This window comes from Neophocaena asiaeorientalis, unplaced genomic scaffold, assembly GCF_003031525.2.
Source record: "Neophocaena asiaeorientalis asiaeorientalis breed wild unplaced genomic scaffold, Neophocaena_asiaeorientalis_V1.1 scaffold332, whole genome shotgun sequence".
Lineage (NCBI taxonomy): Eukaryota > Metazoa > Chordata > Mammalia > Artiodactyla > Phocoenidae > Neophocaena > Neophocaena asiaeorientalis.
In genome coordinates, this window is record NW_020173111.1 from 5,716,416 (window position 1) to 5,739,010 (window position 22,595).

The 22,595-nt window shown below is 40.0% G+C and overlaps 1 protein-coding gene across 3 annotated transcripts in view; it reads left to right on the top strand.

Moving 5' to 3' along the window:
- The window catches only part of CNOT10 (CCR4-NOT transcription complex subunit 10), a 64,401-nt gene that overhangs the window by 38,822 nt on the left and 2,984 nt on the right, over positions 1 to 22,595 (top strand). Inside the window, exons 13-17 of one of the 3 annotated variants that reach the window (XM_024743479.1) lie at positions 575 to 655; positions 15,102 to 15,215; positions 18,668 to 18,798; positions 19,361 to 19,396; positions 19,593 to 19,720. In XM_024743479.1, the coding sequence (XP_024599247.1) occupies positions 575 to 655; positions 15,102 to 15,215; positions 18,668 to 18,798; positions 19,361 to 19,396; positions 19,593 to 19,720 (490 nt within the window). The remainder of the gene's footprint in view (positions 1 to 574; positions 656 to 15,101; positions 15,216 to 18,667; positions 18,799 to 19,360; positions 19,397 to 19,592; positions 19,721 to 22,595) is intronic. The other 2 variants (XM_024743480.1, XM_024743482.1) reach the window with 2 other exon arrangements.

Below are 22,595 nucleotides of genomic sequence, written 5' to 3' on the forward strand. Positions count from 1 at the left end.
GTTATTTGTTTTTCTTTCTGGATGCTTGGGTGTTCTTTCATCCTCTTGGATATTTTTTTTTTAATTTATTTTTATTTATTTATTTTTGGCTGTGTTGGGTCTTCATTTCTGTGCGAGAGCTTTCTCTAGTTGTGGCGAGCGGGGGCCAGTCTTCATTGCAGTGCACGGGCCTCTCACTGTCGTGGCCTTTCCCGTTGCGGAGCACAGGCTCTGGACGCGCAGGCTCAGCGGCCATGGCTCACGGGCCCAGCCGCTCCGCGGCACGTGGGATCTTCCTGGACCGGGGCACGAACCCATGTACCCTGCATCGGCAGGCGGACTCTCAACCACTGCGCCACCAGGGAAGCCCTGTTAGAGACTTTTTAAAGCGGTATCATGTACTGGGAAAAAGAAACTCATATGCAGTGTAGCTTTAACATGTTAGTGATACAGAGTTACTACGCATTTTTCAATGTTTTGGTTCTTTTACACTTTTTTCATAAAAAGTTGCATGGGAGTGGGTATAGGGAAACAAAATTTTACATTTAATTGTTTATTCGAGCGCTTCATAATTAGCAGTCTGTCTTTATTTTAGCAGTAAAAGCCATGATGGAGATAAATGCATTCCAGCTCCACCTTCTTCCCCATTGAGAAAACAGGAATTAGAAAACTTAAAGTGAGTATCTAAACAAAATTAGCATTGTATCTGTTAAGTAAGCACATTGTTTATCTCCTTTATTTTGTTAATGTTATGAATTATGCTGATTAAATGTCAAATATTAAACCAACCTTTCAATCTTGTGACTAAACCATACTAGTCAGGATTTATTACCTTTTTTATAAATTGTTAGATTGGATCTGTTACTATTTTGTGAGTAATATTTGCTTTCATGTTCACAAGGAAGGGTGGTCCATGCTTTTCTTTCTTAAGGTGTCTTGGTTAGGTTTTAATTTCAGAGTTATGCTAAACATATGAGTGAGCTGGGAAGTGCTTCCTCTGTTTTCTGAAAGAGTTTATATAAGATAGGTATTGCTCCTTCCTCAAACGTTTGATAGAATTCATCAGTGAAACCATCTGGCATAGGTTTTCTTTGTGGGAAAGTTTCGATAATGAATTCAAGTTCTTCAATCGATGAGTGCTCTTCAGATTTTCTATTTCATCTGTGTCAGTTTGGTTAAGTTATATTTTTGTCTGTGTAGATTATAAGCCCCATTATTTTTGCTTTGAACAGTCATATATATGTTAAAAGGAACAGAGTAGTCTTTTATGTTTAGCCACATGAGTACCATTTCCTGATGATTCTAGTTTTTATATAAGGTAGCAAGCATTTCCCTTCAGTCTGAAGATCTCCCTTCTGCATTTCTAATAGTACAGGTCTTTGTTTTTCTAAGGTTTTGTGTTTTGTTTGTTTGTTTGTTTTTTCTTTTTTAAATCTAGAATTGTCTTTATTTCATCTTCATTCTTGCAGGATGTTTTCACTGAATACAGTATTTTAGGTTTTGTTTTTGTTTACTTTTCAGTCAGCTCTTTCAGGATGTCACTGCATTATCTTCTGGCCTCCACTGTCTGATCACAGCCATTGTATTGTAGGTGCCATTTTTCTGTCAACATAGATTGTCTTTGTTTTTCAGCAGTTAGACTATGATGAGTCTAAGTGTGATTTTCTTTGTTTTTAATCTTCCTTGGGGTTATCTGACTTTCTTAAGTCTATAAATTTATCTTTCAACAAATTTGGGGTATTTTGACCATGATTTTTTCATATATTGGAAGTAGGATTGAGTGATGGTTCAGCATTACTTTTAAGAATGATTTCAATAATAGGACTGCAAATTAAAATGGAAAGAAAACCATCATTGCTTATTTTTTCACCTATTAAGTTGCAAAAAGTGAGAAGAGTATAGTTAAGACATTTATATATTGCAGGTAGCATTGCAGGTAGTTCACTCACGTTTTTTCCAACAAACATTCTTGTGCTAGTTGCAGAGGATTCAGAGGTAAAAGAAAAAGCACTGCCCTCAAAAGCAGATGGCAAACACTTAGGAGAAAATTATATTACTTAGTAGATTAGCTACTAGGTGGTGAGATTCGGGGCATCTTTTCTTCTTATGATAATCTGATCACCCTGAGAAGTGGAAAACAACCTCACTTTAAAATTTTGCATTTCTTTCAGTCCATTCAAGGTGCTTAGTCTGATGCCAAGGTTTATTGATCACCTATATTACTTTTTCTATGAACGTTCTGTTTGTAGGATTTACCATTTTCGTATTGGGTTTTTCATCCTTTTTGTTTTTATAAGAGTTTTTCTATATTAAAGAAATTGGCCTTTATCATTTGTCTTGTAATATTGTTTCTGGTATTTAGTTTTGTTTTGTTTTGGCTGCACTGGATCTTCATTGCGGCACACGGGCTCAGTAGTTGCGGTGCACAGGCTTAGTTGCAGTATATAGGATCTTAGTTCCCTGACCAGGGATTGAATCTGGGCCCCCCGCATTGGGAGCACAGAGTCTTAACCACTCGACCACCAGGGAAGTCCCTCCGGTATTTTGTAAAGCAGAGTTTCATTTATTATCATATTTATCAATCTTCTTTACTTTTTTTTTCTATTTTGTGCAATGTTTGGAAAGGCCTTCTGGCCTCCAAGATTTAAAAAATAATTTAGCCATGTTTTCTAGCACTTTTACTGATACACTATCACAACCACCAATCTAAATTTTTGTTTCATCTAGAATTTATTTTATATAAACAAATAAGGTATGGCTCTATCCATAATTGTGTAATTTTTCATAATAGTACATTTGATTAACGTCATTTAACTTTCCAAATAAATCTTGGAACAAACAGGATTAAAAAAAAAAAAAAAAATCTTGGAACAGCTATAAAATGCTAAGATTTGTGTCTAAACAGTTTTAAATTACATTTTTATAAAATAATGTACATATATTTTTTTAACGTCTGTTTGCATAAAAAAAGTCTGGAGGGATCTATGTCAGAACCTTCCTAGTAATGGGATAACTGATGATTTTTATCTTCTTACTGGATATCTGTTTCTTCCAACTTTTAAAAAATGAAGTTACTTCATTAATCTTAGTGAATCCCTTTGGAGGAAAGGCTGCAGCAGATGTGCCCTTTTCTGGTCATGTATTGTCAGGTCAGTGTGTTCATGGCACTGCATTACTGTCAACGAGCTCAGGGCTTCAGGCACCCTGTTCAACAAAACAGCAGCTTTTTAATCTCTTTATTTTATTCTGTCAGATTCCTACTTTGCAGTAATAACCTTTCTTTCCTGGGTTTTATGTATGTGTATATTCCCCCTGTATCCTATTGTCAGGAGGAAAGCATTAATCTTCTGATTATATGGAGGGAAATCTAAGATCTCAAATTTAGTTAGAAATGAGGAGTTGGTAATATAAGGTTTTGAAAGCAGTGTTTTGATTTTTTAAAACTTGACAATGGTAATTGTTTTTTTCAGTAATCTTCAGTTATATTAAAATTTCTTGAATTCTTATTTCTTGTATGAGTCATAAGATAGCAAGAAAATAAAAAAATACTATGACAAATTACTGGTGAAACAATGGCAAAAACAAAACATACAAAAGAATATTGTGGGACTTCCCTGATGACACAGTGGTTATGAATCCGCCTGCCAATGCAGGGGACGCAGGTTCAATCCCTGGTCCAGAAAGATCCCACATGCCACAGAGCAACTAAGCCCATGCACCACAACTACTGAGCCTGTGTTCTAGAGCCCGCGAGCCACAACTACTGAAGCCCATACGCCCTAGAGCCTGCGCACCGCAACTTCTGAGCCCACATGCTGCAACTACTGAAGCCTGGGTGCCTAGAGCTGGTGCTCTGCAACAAGAGAAGCCACCACAATGAGACGCTTGCGCACGGCAACAAAGAGTAACCCCCACTCGCCACAACTAGAGAAAGCCCACATACAGCAACGAAGACCCAATGCAGCCAAAAATAAATTTAAAAAGTTTTTTAAAATTCCATTTTATTTCACTCCACAGCAATATTTTTTTTTCTTTTTTTTTTTTCTTTTGGCTGCATTGGGTCTTCGTTGCTGTATGTGGGCTTTCTCTAGTTGGGGCGAGCGGGGGCTACTCTTCGTTGCGGTGCACAGGCTTCTCGTGGTAGCTTCTCTTGTTGCAGAACACGGGCTTTAGGCGTGCAGGCTTCAGTAGTTGCGTGGCATGAGGGCTCTAGGGTGCGCAGGCTTCAGTAGTTGTGGCACGTGGGCTCAGTAGCTGTGGCTCGTGGGCTCTAGAGCACGAGCTCAGTAGTTGTGGTGCACGAGCTTAGTTGCTCTGCGGCATGTGGGATCTTCCCGGACCATAGCTTGAACCCGTGTCCCCTGCATTGGCAGGAGGATTCTAAACCACTGCACCACAGGGTAAGTCCCTAAAATGGAATTAAAAAAAAAAGAAAAAACAGTCAAATTTAACGAGCTCAGTAGTTGTGGTGCACGAGCTTAGTTGCTCTGCGGCATGTGGGATCTTCCCGGACCATAGCTTGAACCCGTGTCCCCTGCATTGGCAGGAGGATTCTAAACCACTGCACCACAGGGTAAGTCCCTAAAATGGAATTAAAAAAAAAAGAAAAAACAGTCAAATTTGGGGATTCCCTGGCTGTCCAGTGATTAGGTATCTGCCCTTCCACTGCAGGGGGCACAGGTTCGATCCCTGGTCAGGGGACTAACATCCCACATGGCGCAGCCAAAAAAAAAAAAAAAAAAAAAATCAAATTCCAACCATATAACTAAAATAAACTCACTATGCTAGATTTTCATCCGAGTGGAAATGTGTAAAAACAGAGCAAATTAAGTAAAGCTAAACTGGGTTTGGTATAGTGAGCTGATGAGAAGGGGTGGATTGTAAATTTCAGCCAGGACCATATTTGGGAAAATGCTTTAATTTGCCCCAAAAAATGTACCATTTCTTCCCTAATATGCCTAATATTTTCTATACATTTCTCTGTTTATGGAGCCACCTGCATTTTATAGCTATCTCAAGGTTCATCTATCTTTAATAGGTTATTTTATATGGTAAAAATACAAGTAAGACAAAAGGTTCTGCAGTGTAAAGTGAATATTGGCCAATCCCAGTACTCTGCTTCTTCTCCCTTGAGGGGCAACTGCTGACCAGTTTCCTATGTGTCCTTCCAGTGAGATTTCTCATTATCATCCCAGTATATGTATATATGGGAATTTTACACTACAGCTGCAGAGTTCCACACTGCTCTATACCTTACTTTTTGCATTTGACAATATGTCTTTAGAGATTGTTCTATATCAGTACAGAGCTCTGTTTCATTCTTTCTAATGGGTGCATAGAATTGCATTATATGGATATGACAGTTTATTTAACACTGATTTATATTTAGCTATCTATAATGTTTTCAGCCTCTGCTGTTACAAATAATGCTGCAGTGAATATCATTGTGCACAGTTTTTAAGGGGAATCCTCAATGATGAAGGTATTTGAAACGATATTTAAGTTTAACTTAATTTTTACAAATATATTTGAATGAATACTAATCTTAGGGTTGCTTTATGTATGCATATGCAATTTAAGAAGTTTATGATTCCACACTGGTTGAACAGCTGCAGAGTTGTGTAATTTAACTTTACCTTCTGTAAGTGGCATTAAAGAGAAGGGTATGTGCAGGGTGGCATACCTCCTCTCAAAGAGTTTTGTGCCTTTCACAACTGTTTTCTTTCCACACACCCTAGTAGGAGGATTGGTGGTTTTCAGAGAAAATAAAACTACTTCCCTATTTTTGTGGAAAGGGGCAAAGGGTCTCCATAGGGAATTCCCTCATCATAAAGTGAGGTAAAGATGGGTTTGCTGATATATATTAACCTTTTCTTCTTATGGAGCAGATGGGAGAAGGGAAATGGAACAAGACAGAAGGAGCCTTGGGGTAGATTTATAAAAAGAACCGCTCCACAGGACAGTAGTAATGGTAATGTGGAGACAAATGGTGTGGGGGAAGGAGTCGTAAAAGATTTGTGTGGTGATTTTCAAAGCTATAAAAGCTCCCAGCGCAGTTGGGTGTGTTAAAGGGCAGTTCCGTGGCAGGAGCCAGCTGTCTTCTACAGAAAGGGGTCTGAGCCCAGTGGTTCTCCGTTGAGATCCTGGAATTCTTAGAGATTTCATCCATTTCTGACCTGAATTCTTTTATGTGATTGGAAATGTGTGTGACTAGTATATAGTTTAGTTTTTATGGACTATTATATTTGACCCCTCTGTTCTACAATACCCAAGACACTAGTGCAAAACCTCATTTCCTATTTCCAGCATAACTAATATGCTGTAAATTATCAGGACTGTTCTAATGGCCACTTCTTAGCATATGGTTCAGAGCTTCTTGACTATTTTCTTTTTTTTTTCATTTGTATGTAAAAGAAGATGGGGCCAAAAAAATTCATTCTAACCGAGTTACATGTTTTCAGAAGGCATAGGACACCTGAAGCAATTGTGAGATTCCATATTAAAATCAAGGTAGCTTTCAGGGCTTCCCTGGTGGCGCAGTGGTTGGGAGTCCGCCTGCCGATGCAGGGGACGCGGGTTCGTGCCCCGGTCCAGGAGGATCCCGCGTGCCGTGGAGTGGCTGGGTCCGTGAGCCATGGCCACTGGGCCTGCGTGTCCGGAGCCTGTGCTCTGCAAGGGGAGAGGCCGTGGCGGTGAGAGGCCCGTGTACCGCAAAAAAATAAAAAATAATAAAAAATAAAATAAAATCAAGGTAGCTTTCAGAAAAATATTCTCACAATTAAAACAGAAATTTGTCCTCCAAACAGGAAAATGTCTCAGAAATCAACTAAATAGTTTAATTGTGAGGCTCAGATGAACTTAGAGATACCAATATAATGGATGAAGAAAAGCATATATATAATGACACTGTGAGAATATTGCTTCAGTTCCTTAACCACCTAAAGCTCTGCAAAGCCATTGGTTTCATTCAATTAAGAAAACACACACAGGGACTTGCGTGGTGGCGCAGTGGTTAAGAATCCGCCTGCCAATGCAGGGGACACGGGTTTGAGCCCTGGTCCAGGAAGATCCCACATGCCATGGAGCAGCTAAGCCCGTGTGCCACAACTACTGAGCTTGTGTGCCACAACTACGGGAGCCCACGTGCCTAGAGCCTGTGCTCTGCAACAAGAGAAGCCACTGCAATGAGAAGCCCATGCACTACAATGAAGAGTAGCCCCCGCGCAACATAACTAAAGGCTGTGCACAGCAACGAAGAAACAACACAGCCAAAAATTTAAATTAATTAATTTTTTAAAAAAAAGAAAACACACACACGCTCTGTAGCCTTGAGTTAAATAAATGCGATGACTTTAAATTTTTAAAATAGAAGATTCTATTTCTAGGTTCTGTCTAAGAGAAATGAGAACTTGTCCATGCAAAAATTCCATAGCAGCTTTACTTGTGACAGACAAAAAGTAGAAACAGCCCAGTCATGCATCAGTGGGAGAATGGATAACTAAATTACAGGCCAGGAATTCCCTGGCAGTCCAGTGGTCAGGACTTCACGCTTCCACTGCAGGAGGCACGAGTTCAATCCCTGGTCAGGGAACTAAATCCCGCATGCCCCGCAGTGCAACCAAACTTTTTTAAAAAAGAGTTAAAAAAAATAAAAAATATATTGCAGGCAACTCTGTGTATTGGAATGCTACTCAGCTGTAAATAGGAACAAGCTGCTGATGCACAAGTCAACATGATATGAAACTCGAAACATTTTGTGTTTCTTCTTTTACTCAATATAAAGTACATGCTGTATGATTTTATTTATGCTATTTATACGACAGGCAAAACTATACAAAACTAACTTATGTTCATAGAAATCAGAACAGTGGTTGGGGAACTGACTGGAAGGAATCTTTCTTGGGTGAAAAATATTCTGTATCTTAATTGGGCTGGTGGCTACTTGTATATATTCAAACTGTGCAGTTAAAATGATGTATTTTAAGGTATAAAAATTATACCTAACTTAAAATTTTCAAGGTATTTTGAAATATTTAAAAGTTAATATAATTTTAAATATATTATTTGGGGAAATATAATTTAACCACTAATGATTGATAAATGGTCAGTTTCTCTTACATATATATCACTTATGGGGTGATATGACATGGAAAACTTGGTTTCTTGACAACAGCAAAAAAACCCTTTCTTTGTATTTTACGTGTATTCCTTAGACCCTAAGACTGCAGTGTCCGGTACCAGAACCACTCATCACATGTGGCCCCTGAGCACATGAGATGTGGCTGGTGAAAGGTCAGATGTAGGACACACACTGGATTTCAGAACTTTAAAAAATGTAATATATGTCAGTAATTTTTTATATTGACTGTGTTGAAATGATATATTGGATTAATTTAAATCTATTAAAATTAATTTCACCTGTTTCTGCTTTTTTTAATGTGTCTACTAGAAAATATAAAATTACACTCGTGGCCCCAATTATATTTCTGTTGGACAATGCTGCCTCTAAGGTTTTAGAACTGTTTGAAGTGTTTGTATTTGTTGATACATGGTTTCTACAAATGTATAATATTGTTCCTATGCCAGTTTTCTCACATGCCACAAAATTTAGCTGAATATCTCTTCTGAAAAATTTGTCTTTAAAAGGCCTAAGGTCCAAATGAATCTTAGAATGTAGAAGCATGTGTGGGATTGATATGTTGGCCATTTACTTTGATTTAAATATTAATGTTGCCACATGCATTTGGGAGATAATGATTGTCACATAGTGATTGGTTATAAGGATGTACTTTTTTTTTTAAATAACTTTATTTATTTTTGGCTGCATTGGGTCTTCGTTGCTGCGCCCGGGCTTTCTCTAGTTGCGGCAAGCAGGGGCTACTCTTCGTTGCGGTGCGCAGGCTTCTCATTGCAGTGGCTTCTCTTGTTGTGGAGCACGGGCTCTAGGCACGTAAGCTTCAGTAGTTGTGGCACGCAGGCTCAGTAGTTGTGGCTCACGGGCTCTAGAGCGCAGGCTCAGTAGTTATAGCACACGGGCTTTAGTTGCTCCACGGCATGTGGGATCTTCCCGGACCAGGGATCAAACCCATGTCTCCTGCATTGGCAGGTAGATTCTTAACCACTGTGCCACCAGGGAAGTCCCAAGGATGTACTTTTAATATTTTTTTAAGTCAAACATTTATTGACTGTGTCACTCATATCTTATATTTTTAAAACAGCTTTATTGAGATATAATTCACACATACCATACAATTCACCCATTTAAAGTGTACCATCCGGTGTTTTTTAGTATATTCACAGCATTGTGCAGTCATCAGCACAGTCCATTTTAGAACATTTTCATCACCTCAAAATGAAACCCTGCACCCTTTAGCTGTGACCCCTTTATCCCCAATCTACTCCCCAGCCTTAATCTACTTTCTTTCTCTATAGATTTCACTGTTTGGGACTTTCCTATGAATGGGATCATATAATACATGGGCTTTTATGACTGACCTCTTCCACTTAGGACAGTGTTTTCAAGATTTATCCAAGTTGTAGTCTGTATCAGTACTTCATTCATTTTTATTGCTGAATAATATTCCATTGTATGTATATACTACATTTTGTCTATCCATTCATTGATAGGCATCTGGATTGTTTCCATCCTTAGGCTATTAAGAATAATGCTGCTATAAACATTCATGTACAAGTTTTTGTGTAGACATATGTTTTTCTTTTTCTTGGGTATATACCTAGAAGTAGAATTGCTGGGTCCTATGGTAACTGTTTAATCATTTGAGGAATTACCAGGCTGTTTTGTAAAGTGGCTGCACCATTTTACAATCCCACCAGCAGTGTAGGAGGGTTGCAGTTTCTTCACATCCTCACCAACACTCACCTCACTTTGAATATACATTGTAGTGGATATGAAGTGGTATCTCACTGTGGCTTTGATTTGCATTTCCCTGAAGACTAATGATGTCAAGCATCTTTTCCTATGCTTATTGGACATTTGTATCTCTTCTTTAGAGAAATGTGTATTGAGATCCAAGACCCTTATCAGATATATGACTTGCAAATATTTTCTCCCATTCTGTCGGTTGTCTTTTCACTTTTTTGGAGGTGTCCTTGAATCGCAAATATTTTTCATTTTGATGAAGTTCAATTTATGTTTTATTCTTTTATTGATCGTGCTTTTCGTGTCATATCTGAGAATCCTCTGCCAAATTCAAGGTCATGAGGTTTACCCCTATATTTTCATCTAATTTATACTTTTAGCACTTAAGTTGAGGTCTTTGATTCATTTTGAGTTAATTTTTGTATACAGTATGAGGTAAGAGTTCAACTTATTAATTCTTTTGCATACTAGTGGTATCTTATGATAAAGAAATAAGTTCATAGGATTAGTCACATATTAACATTTTAGGGAATTCCCTGGTGGTCCAGTGCTTAGGACTCGGTGCTTTCAATGCGTGGCCCGGGTTCAATCCGCAGTTGGGGAACTATGACCCTGCAAGCCAAGTGGTGCAACCAAAAAAAAAAATTTCGTTGTCGCATAGTGTTTTAATAACTGTCATGGATATGTACGAAGTCTTATATGTTGCATAATACAGGACATCTTTGTTATTCATTCTGAGATTATGATATTAGCGAACTTTTAGTTTCTAAAACTAAATTGGAGGCTTCTCTAGAACCTGGAAAAGAGTATAACAACTAGAAAAGGGTAGGAAATAACACTGAGGCCAGACTTAAAGCATACAAGATAAAAATGAAATTTCAATTTGTCTTTTTTTTTAATAAGAGGCTCAAAATGGATAAAAGGGAATGTTCAGACCAAATTTAATTAGGCCCAGTTATTCCACAGGTATAAATTATGGAACCTTAATTAGTTCTTTTAGACTCTGATGTGACACTCAGTGAATTATTTCCCATTCAGTTAAAAGGGACCTCCCTTGGGCCAGTGTTTATAAAAGAAGATGAGTCAAACAAATGGTTGATAACATTAATATTACAGGCAGTTTTAGTGTACTTAAGGAATCATATTTCTTTTGGTCCTACACAAGTGGTTCTGTTATAGCTCATGAGACTTTCCTAAAACAGGTTTATAGCTAATAATCTTTTGAATCTCATATTGCTCTTGCTAGAGACTTGACCCCATTTCAGTCTTACAGCTGGGTCTGGTCCTACTGAAACTTTTTTATCTAATAAACTCTGCCAAAGCGGGAACCTGCCTGTGTGACACATCCTTCACCTTATCAGCAGTTTGTGTTCACATCGGCATGATTCACACCTGAGTCCCAGGACCCCATTCAGCTGAACTGATGATCACATTGATCACAAGCGGGGGTTAGAATAATTCTTCAAGTGGGGGTTAGAATAATTCTTCAGTGGTCTCCCACTCTGGATAAACCCCACAGGGCTCCTGCTGACATTGAACAAATCATTTAACCCCTTTGGGCCTTTCACTCCTCTTCTGTCAAATTGGATTGCATTGTCTTAAGGTCCTGTCCATGTATAAAATGCAATGTCTGTGACTGTTGCATTTTATTTGCCACCAGGGGTAAGACTGGGTTCCTTGAGATGCTAGATTTGGTTGAGGAGGAAAACTTCTTCAGCTTCTTTGAGCTGGGCTTATATTAGTGTTGGATTTGGGGTGTGTTTGTCAGTAAGATTCTTTTTGCACAGAACTGTTATTAGAAAGCAAAATGTTAAAAAAAAAAAAAGCAAAGTGTTTACAGAAGACATGAAGTGAAAAACTTATCTAATTTAACTTTTTAATTTTCTTGAATGGGAAGTTGACAGCTTTAACATTTTGTAGATTTTTGTAGCTAAATGGGAACAGCTTGTATATTTTTTTAAATTTTAAAATCCAGTACCATGTTCAGTTTATTGGAAGAAATTCTTTATAGGATTTTTTAAGCCAGTTTTTCAAATAACATTTGCCATGAAGTTACTTTGTGAATTTATTTTCCTTTGACCGATGGTGACTGACTGGATTTACCCCCATTTTAGCCTCTTTTGATATGGGTTGAGCTATTTCAGACACTTGGTTCATTTTACTCACAGAATAAATGGCTTGACAAATTTTAATGCCCAGTCTTAACATAGCTTGTTGCTGTAGTTTGGTCCTTTAAGGAAAATTATTTCCCCATTTCTCTTTCTTCTTCTTCATCTTTTTGTTCCTTTCTTTTCCAAGGGTTGGCATTCTGTGGACCTAAAGCCAGCTCCTCCAGCATGTGGAGGAGAGGGTGGGGCTGTGTCAGATCCACCACAGTGGGGGGGAGAGGCTAGCGTGTCCTTTCCCTTGAGGTATAGTTCTTCCAGTCTAATGAACTGTCAGATCCACTGAGTGGCTGGTAAAGCAGATTGGACAGTGACTCGAGGAAGTAAGAAAGTAGTGGGGCAGGCTGGTGGGTGGGGGTCAATATTTTAAGTAGCAGCTATCAGAAGTAAAGTGATTTCTCCAGAGGCTCAGTAGAGAGAGCCGTGCGTGTTTCTAGTGTGACTCGTCTGCAGGAATTATGTAGAGTGGAGTGTTGTTTTCTAAGAGGAAAAGGAGGATGAGTGAGAGGGTGGTGAGAGATGAGTTAGGGTGGGTTGGAAGGCACTCTGAGAAGAGGAGCATAAATGCCCCAAAGTTTTGCATTCACATATTCAAATATTTTTTAATAGGAGGCTTGTATTATTAGTATAAATCTTTCACCCTGTTCTAATTTGATATGCTATCTTATGGGGAAAGAGGTAAAAGCTAAGGAAAACAAGATCTTTACCTTATACATAATTATAGTTTGGGAAACAGAATCCTGCTGCAAATCTTACATGACTGATTTCTGGACCCAAAGTGGGCTTGACAGTGGGCTGGAGCAGTAATAGCCCCCCTACTGTCACGAGAGGCCAGGGCAGGCTTTTTCCAGCAAGCCTGCCTGAGGTGAGGCCTGTCCTAGACTCTAGGACCTAGAGCGTGCAGGGTGACTCCCCTGTGTTTGGGAGCCGGGAAGGAGCTGGCCTGGTCAGCAAGGTGGCCTGCCAGCAGGACAGGTGGGGGTCTGGGTGCCTGGAGAAGAAAATCTAAAACGTTGAAAGCTGTGGTCTTCAGTGATTACCTATTAAACACCTACTGCAGATGGTGAGAAATTGCTCTCATCTTTGTGTAGGAAACAAAAGATGCAGGCTTCTGCTTTTAAGGAACTGTGTTTTACCCTGGCCTTTGGCAAAGTCACAGATGAAAACGGATATTAAATTGTATGACTGCCATGAGCTGATGGTGGTCTTGGGCCTCTGGAGACTTAGGCCTTTAAACGTCATTCTTTGTCTTCATAATGCATATCTGGCTGATGAATGAATGTTTATTGCCATTTAAAAATAAAACTACAAATAAACCAAAAGAGGAAATTAAGTCACCTAATCTTACCACACAGAGCTTAACCACTGAAGTGCTCCTGAAAATGGGAGATAATTAGCCAGTGCCTCCATCCTGTGGGCCCTGGAGTCTTCCATCAGGGAGAGGAGTTCCCCGAGGGACCGTGGCTACAGGGTAGCCTTGCTAAGTGAAGACAGCTCTTGGAGACACAAGGATGACAGTCGGCTTGTTAGGAAAATCCCTTTGGAAATAACACTACTTGCCTGCTCTTAAATTACTCTCTTCTATGAACAGGGTTCAGATTTTACATTAGGTGCTCAGTAACAAAATTTAAACTTGTAATGTTTCAATTAAATTCTGTTTTCTTCCTTTTTAAAAAGACAGATTACATATGCGTCCATAGTTATGTATGCATTAGGAAAATCATAATGTAATCTTTTCTTTCTGCTTTATTTTTAGGGCAATCTTATGAATTGACAGAGAAGCAGTGTGATAGGATGGGAAGAACTGTGAATTGAGAGTCCACAGTGTTGCCCGTTAGTTAGTCCAGACTTTAATCACATACTCTAAGCTAGTGAACATATTTAATCACTTTGGATCTCAGTTTCTACACTGATATAAAACAAGGACCCACAGTGGGCAATCTTCTAGCCCTTATCATCATAACCTAAGGCCATAAATACAATTTCCTCGTGCCAGTCTACTTTTCTGTGTTGTTAGGAGTTGAGGGGCTGCTTTTCGTTTAGTAGATAATTTTATAAGGTTCCAGCAACCAGGAGTGAGCCGGTAAGGAGGAAACAGCAGGCTGCTTCTGAATTTGCCTGGCTGTGCTTTTACCAGAGGGGCGTTTCTGGTCAGAGGATTTCAGAGTGTTAGAAAACTCTGTGTTGCCAGGATGGTTACATTCTTCCTTAGACTAAAATTACAACCCAAGTGCATTTCATGATATACATATGTATTGTAATTTGTAAACATAACTCAAAACCCTGTATCTAAGTCAGGTCATTTGTGGTCGGCCATTCAGACCTCATTTCTATTTGACAAGGGTTTATTTTAAGATTGCTTTGTGGAGCGGTTGTTTAACATTCAAATGATCTATTAGTGTCAAGTCTTTGGCTAGACTTGTTTTAAATGAGCTGCCCCTTAAGTAGAAAACAAAACAGAAATTTAGGTTTCCAACCCAACCTAGCAAAATCGGTGTAACTTAAATTTTTTACCTTCACATGTATTTATTCAGCCTGTTTTTTTTCTTGAATATTCATTTAGGATAATAGTACCTATGTGAATGAAATTCTTTTAGTTACTCTTGATACTGTTGCTTAGCAAGACCTATAGACTTCTTAATAGTTTCAGAGAAGAACACTTTACAGTAAGCTGAGCTAAATGGATTTTTTAGTAAGTTAATTGTGTTTCTTAGCAGAGTCGCAAACGTGCTTCCATAGCGTTTCCAGGATATTAAAAGAAATGTTCTATGGAAGCAAGTTCTCACTAGGCCATTAACTATATTATTTTTTTACAGGCTAAATATATATTGTAACTCCATTTGGTTATTTTGTTGGAGATGGGATGGAAGCTAAAGATGATTTAGGTAAATAGCTAAACTGAACCTCAGACGGTAGTTTACACATCATTCTAATTCTTACCATTAGTACCGTGGCTTCCTCTCTCCTTTCCTGGTGTCCAGATTGCCACAGCTATAATTAGGGAGCTCTTTCCTGTTTAACAAATATCATCGTCACTTTGTAACTCAGGTCTTCAGCCCTTGCCTTTTGTGTTCCAGGTGCTCCATACTCGCCTGTAGTGCTTACGTGGCTCTGGCTTTGGGTGATAACCTTATGGCTTTGAATCATGCAGATAAACTTCTTCAGCAGCCCAAGCTGTCAGGATCCCTGAAGTAAGTGTGACTTGCCCTGTGTGTCCCTGCTTTGTTTTCTTTGGAGGGTTTCCGTTAGTTTGTGGTGCATATTGCTTCTTTTACTCCCCCAGTGGAAAATTATCTTAGGGAAAGCAAAAAGTTTCTTTCTTAATTTGGTAATTGTGTGTTTGGTAGTGAAATTTTTTTCACTTGTTGCACCTCAAGGGTTATTGGAAATGGCATTTGCCGTTCTGAGCATTAGGAAGCAGAATCTTTGGGCTCTGTAGTGTCCACTGCTGGGTCTGACTGGAGCATGTTATCATATATTAGCGCCCAAACAAGCTTAGTCCTCAGGGAGAAGACCCACACAAAAAGGAGTTTGGTCAAAAGGATAAATCTGCTTTGAAGAATTAAATTAAAGTAGACAAATATGAATTTTAAAATATTTTTCCAGACTACTGTACCATTTCCTGAGTACATGAGTTTTATTTAAACTCTTCAGATGCCTCTTCAATATTAGTGTCATTGTCATGCTAAACTTTTTCTAAAGCACATCATCTTTTCTTTTATGGAAATTGAGGAAGATGCAGCATTCTTTGAATCTTTGTGTGATGCTGATGCTAGAAATTTTACCCAAGACCACAAGTACTCTGCATAGCATTAGGACAGTTGTTTTTTCATTCATCCTGTGGGTATATAGTTATAATTTCCAAAATATGTTATTTTGCCTTTTAGCACCCTTTGTTTGTAACATGCAACATTTAGAACTGTGAGATCGTACTCTGAGGAACAGTTCTATAAATGTTTAATTATTTTTGTCTTTTAAAAAAGTATTACTTTATATAATCATCTAAAATTAACATTGATTAAGGTTGTTTCAGGTCAGTGTTCCCCAAACACGCCTTGTGTTTTATTATTTTTTGTTTTTTTTCATGTTTTGTGTTAAAAAAAAAAAAAAAATTAAAAGAGCATCCAGGAACATAGGAGAATTTGTCACAATTCAAGTGTGAGCGCTCCTGCTTGCCTGTGAGAAAACCTTGTCTAATATCCAGGCCTGGAGGGTCCTGAGCTCGAGGTCAGGGCGGTCGCGTTACCTCTAAGGCATCTTCTCTCCTCCCCGTGGCCCAGCCCCGTGAAATACCAGTCAGGAACGTCGGCCTGCGCCGCCCCACTGGACATGCGCTGCTCAGATGTGGTGTGTGTGGCCGTCAGTAGAGCAGAGTTGTGTGTGTTTTTTTTCTTTTTAACAAAAATGAAACACGAATCCTCTCTGCTTTTTTTAATCCTCTGGCTGACATTGTGATCACTATTCTAAAACAATCCCAATTAGATTCTTTACTTGGCATTTACTGGAGGGTTTTTAACCTCATTTATCAACTTCTTTCCTCTGAATGTCAAAACAATAAAATTCTTAGATTTTATGATTTCTTAGCCAACCCTGAGGGGTTGGCCAAGCCATGTCTGATAACTTCATCTTTAATTCTCTTAACTATTCTATCCTAAGCATTGGTTTCTAATTACTGGCCAGACCACTATCTTTCCAGTGAGGATGAGCATTTTCTGCCCATGGCAGCCCAGATACCACAGCAGCTTTACCCAGCTGCTTGTTGCCTTCCGTACACCTCATCTGGAGTTCTGGGCTCTGAGTGTCATGAAGGCATTTAATTTGATTTTTTAAAATTTTTAAGTAAATTCACAGAAAACAATTTGAAGTCGTTCTTTGAATTTGTGTGTTTGTGTTTTATAATGATTATTGGCTTATAGATACTGCTTTAATGAAGTTTTTAAAAATATCTTATTTCAAAATACATTTGAGGTTACTGATTTTTTTAAAAGCTGTCATTTCTTTTAGGGTATTTGGTGGGGAAGCAAAATAGAAGGGCATTACAGCTCCTGCTAGTTAGAAGAAAGAAATTGCTTAATAAAGAAATAGCTCTTGAGTGATTAATGTGCATAAATCCCAGAAAATGGTCAAACTGAAAAGAGCCTAAGATTTGAGGACCCAAGATCCATGTGGACAGATTCAGTTGGGACAGGCCAACTAAAGGAAGTGAGAACTGAGCTGGCCTTTAAAAGGAGTTGGATTTTGGCCTGGCTTTGCACCCCAGGAGGCAAGGCCACAGGGAGCACAGTGGGGTGTCCCGCCCAGGACACTGTGTCTGGTGGGAACAGAAGAATCTTTGGGGGAGTGAGAATGTTGACTGAATACAGGAAAGTGGGACCAAATTGTGGAGAGCTTTAAATCTATAAGTTTAGCTTTGTTTGTCTTATTTTGTTCTCAAGTAGAAAAAGTCATTAAGATTTTGAGCAAGGTGTAATATGGCTGAGGCTGTTTTAATTTTGAAAAATCAATCAGATGATCATGGGGAAAATGGCTCAAAGTAAGACTGGAAGAAGCAGGCTGTTGTAAACCTGGGGAAAGCACATCTGCCCAACATCAGTGGACATAAAATAGATGATGTGAAAAGGAGGACACCTTTGGAATAGAAGTAAAGCTGATCCAACCCAGATCTGGTCTGGCGTCCTGGTACCTTTTGACTGTTCCAGCAGCAGAGGCTGGAGGACCCTAATTCTTTTTTTTTTTCTTTCCCTCTTTCTTTTCTTTTGCTGTGCTGCACAGCTTTCAGGATCTCAGTTCGCCGACCAGGGATTGAACCCTGGTATAGCAGTGAAAGCCCAGAATCCTAACCACTAGGCCACCAGGGAACTCCCTGGAGGACCCTAATTCTGATCCTCCGCTCCCGGGGAATCCATCCTCGGATCTGCCTCTTATTTTAGAACTTCATTACCTTCTTATGTTATTTTCTGTATAAACAGAACAGTGTAAATTTGCCAACTTTATTTTCTTTTAAATTTTTATTGAAATATAGTTGATTTACTGCCAACTTTAAACTGCTCTCTTTTTTTAAAATTAATTTATTTTGGCCGTGTTGGGTCTTTGTTGCTGTGTGCGGGCTTTCTCTAGTTGCGGTGAGCGGGGGCTACTCTTCGTTGCAGTGCACGGGCTTCTTATTGTCGTGGCTTCTCTTGTTGCGGAGCACAGGCTCTAGGCACACAGGCTTCATTAGTTGTGGCACGTGGACTCAGTAGTTATGGCTTGTGGGCTCTAGAGCTCAGGCCCAGTAGTTGTGGCGCACAGGCTTAGTTGCTTCACAGCATGTGGGATCTTCCCAGGCCAGGGCTCGAACCTGTGTCCCTTGCATTGGCAGGCAGATTCTTAACTGCTGTGCCACTAGGGAAGCCCCTAAACTGCTCTCTTAGTTGATATGTCATTTGTTCCTACTTAGCGAACATAAAAATTATTATATATTTAAGATATTTTTAAAGAGATAAAATTTAAATGACTCTTAATCCATTTATAAACTTAGATTTCAATTCAAAGACTTGAAATATGTGAAACACACATACACCAAATTCTATTATACTTGGGTATTTTTGTGATGACCTACTTTTCAGTTTGGAATCTGGTTGGTTTTTTTTTTTCATTTTAGGTTTCTGGGCCATTTATATGCTGCAGAAGCCCTCATCTCTCTGGACAGAATCTCTGATGCTATTACTCATTTGAACCCGGAGAATGTCACTGATGTTTCCTTAGGGATCTCTTCAAATGAGCAGGACCAAGGTTAATGAGGACACATTTGATCAGAACTCTTCACCATTTCCACTGCCTTTCCGTTGTAACTCAGGATGTGTGGAAATTTAACGGCACGGTTGTAAAGGGAAGGGAGTTTTAGGTCGGCACTATACGGTTTTGGCTGTACTTACTTTATACTAATTGTTTGCTGAGGAGACCTAGGAGTTGATTATCACATGGTCTAAATTCTAACTTTTGAAAGGCTGATAGTGTTAGAACAGTTTGTTTTGATTCTTATATTTTTCTCTTCAGAGGGATTCCACAATCCAGGGGAGAGTAAAAGTATCGCATTCAAAAGTCAGTTTTAAATCATGGCTAAGTTTTTGAGGGAGTGAGACTAGTTTTCAGTTTATTCAGGGTTATTTCTCAGGCCGTGGTGGTGGTGGTAGGTAGCATTCTAATATCTTTTATTAGAACCTCTACTACATGAAAAGGAAATACTGTGGTAGATTGCTTTAATATTAGATTTCCATTTCATAAAGAAAATTAGGTTTTTAGAAAATATACTCTGTTGTCCGACCCCCTCAGATTTATTTTCATGTCTTTGTAGGATCAGACAAAGGTGAAAATGAAGCAATGGAATCCTGTAAGTAAGACGTTTTGTAAAGACTTAAGTAGCCTGGCCTGCTTCCCAAAGACTCACCCTCGAGCCTCTGTGTCCTTCCTTTGTCCGCCTGAGGAGTAGAGCTAGGCTTTATTCTGAGCAGCTCTTCAGGCAGTAGAGGGGGTTGCTCCCTGGCCCTTGGCCTGGCCTCTTCACATGTGTCTGGTCTTCTCCCCAGCTGGGAAGCGGGCACCTCAATGCTACCCCAGTTCCGTCAACTCAGCCCGGACTGTGATGCTGTTCAACCTGGGCAGCGCCTACTGCCTGAGGAGCGAGTATGACAAAGCACGGAAGTGTCTCCACCAGGTGAGGCTGGGCCAGTGCCAGACCATCTTGTGAGGCAGCCAGCAGAGGGTTTGGAGTTTCTAGGCTCTTTTATTTTGTTTGAGGCTTCTGATCAGTTTGTTAAACATTGGAATATTACTCCTCCAGACATATTCTTGGAAGGTACACAACTGATTGTTGTTGCAAATGAACCTAGGCACCTAATGGAGAGTTTTCCTGAAGATTTTAATCATTGAAATTTCAAAAGATTGGAAACCATCTAAATAAGGGCTCACAAAAATCAATAATGGTGTGTCCATATAGTTGAACACAATGCAGCTGTAAACCCTATATACTAAAATGGTAACATATCCAAGACATATTAAGTGAAAAGAACAAGATGCAAAACAGTTCTTATATAATCCTGTATATGCAGAAAAGATCTCCAAATGAACACACCACAAACTGTTAACATTGGCTGCAGGGCTGGCAAGATAAGTACTGTGTAGATGGAGCACTTAACTGGGAGACTTTTCACTGGATACTCATATGCTTTTTAGCTTTGAATTGTATAAATCTCTGTCCACTCAAAAAGTTAAATGACAAATAACGTCTTTTAAGAAGAAGGGTTCACAAAGTCAGTACCAAAGAAACTCTATATACAATAAAGAAAGCTCCTGGCAATGTGTAACTAAAACAGACCTCTGACTTCTACCACTGAGAGGGGCCTCATCAGCAGGTCTCAAGGAAGGTTCTGATTGAGCCTCAACTGAAGTTGCAGTGTGTACACTCTAGCTCAGGTTCTTGTGCAGCAGGTGCCCATCCCTGGACTGATCATGGGCAGGGACCCATACCTGTAGTAGGAGAACAGGTACTGCCATTGGCAGCCCCAGAGAAGTTTCCCAGAATTGGAAAGGGGTAATTCCTCAGAAGGATATTAATTCAGGACCTCCCTGGCAGTCCAGTGGTTAAGACTCCATGCTGCCAATGCAAGGGGCGTGGGCTCGATCCCTGGTAGGGGAACTAAGATCCCACATGCCGTGCAGCACAGCCAAAAGAGTTAAAAAAAAAAAAAAAAAAAGAAAAAATTAGGGGGAAGAAAAGGGTATTAATTCAGCGCATGTGCTTCTGGGCTAAGCCAAGGGAATAAGACAGTAGTAAATAAGTGGACATGATACAACCTTGCCCCCATGGACCTTACAGTTAGGAGATGTCTTCCTAAAAAGGGAATTGCAAGATCAGGGGTTATGCAGAATTTTCAGACTTCTAATATAGAAAGTTTGTGCCAGGGACTTCTCTGGTGGCACAGTGGTTAAGAATCCACCTGCCAATGCAGGGGACACAGGTTCGAGCCCTGGTCTGGGAAGATCGCACATGCCGCGGAGCAACTAAGTTCATGTGCCACAACTGCTGAGCCTGCGCTCTAGAGCCCATGAGCCACAACTACTGAAGCCTGTGTGCCTAGAGCCTGTGCTCTGCCACAAGAGAAGCCACGGCAGTGAGAAGCCTGCGCACCGCAATGAAGAGTAGCCCCCACTCGCCATAACTAGAGAAAGCCTGCATGCAGCAATGAAGACCCAACGCAGCCATAAATAAATATATAAATAAATTTATTAAAAATGAAGGGAAAAAAAAGAAAGTTTGTGCCAGATGGTGTATTCACCAGCAGCACATAAGAGAACCCACATCCCCGTATGTTTGCCAGAGTAACTGAAACTGAAATTAAACCTATTCTCAGAAGGTAAGGTGGCTTCCTATGAAGGTGACCTTGTTGTGTCTAGAAGTGAAGATTTACCATGTGGAAAATAACCATGAGTGATATTTAGTCGACTTAGTGGCATCTGGTCAGCATTTCTGATCCAAAATCAGCAAAGTGAAGTGATGGACTGTCCAGGGAACACGTTTGATCTTATCTAGGAGTTGAGTGCAGGAGTTAAATGGGAAGAGTTAAAATGTTGCGCTATTCTCCGTGGCAAGGCTGGGCTATTGAACAGCCCTTTGGAAAGTGCCCGTGGACCTCAAGGCCTGCAGCACACAGGCTTTGGATGTGAAGTTGCAGTGTGTACACTCTAGCTCAGGTTCTTGTGCAGCAGGTGGCCATGGCGGCAGCCACGCCGGGAGAGACAGATGGGGTCAGGCCTGGTTTGGGGTCTGAAGGGGGTTTTGTTTTGGTCCCTTGGTTTTTAGGTTAATCCAGTGGCTGGACCTTGTTAATGGGGAGGCCCACCATGCCTGGGAGGGAGAACAATGATGTGTGAAGAGTTGGAAAGGGCTCAAGTAGAGGTTTCTGAGGTTGCCTGCCCACCACTAACCATTATGAACAGCCAGTAAGCAAAATACCATTCTCTCATAAAGTTGTTGCCATGAGTTCTTGTATTTTAGAAAAGGCTGCAGTCAGTGCAAAGGACAATAGACGACCTGTGTTAACTAGCCAGTTGGAAGGAAAATGGAGATTTTAATATCCACAAAATGATGTAAAGGTGGTCTTGCCTATTTGAAGCTAGGCCAGAAGTATAAAATCTCATTTTCTGAACTGAGCTGTGGTACATCAGTGATGTGGTAGGAGGAATGAAAAGCCTCCTTGCTTCATTCACGAGGAACCTGGGAGCATGTGCTCTGGACGAGAACGCCCACTAGTCTGAGATTTCTTCTGATGCTGCCCGGACCCGACCTTGTGCCCGTTTCTGGTCCCCCAGATGTCTCCCACACTCACCCCATGGCCTGCACTGCCGTGCCTCCCCGCTTTCTGCCTCTCAGGTATCCACCCTTGGAGGACAGAGACAGGCTTCCCTTGCCCAAAAGCTCTGCACTCGAAGAAACTCTTCTCTCGTTGTATTCATACTACGTTCACTTTCCTCTCCCTAACAGTAAATTTGTTTGGATTACTGTTAGTTATTTGCATGCTGTTTATTATCAG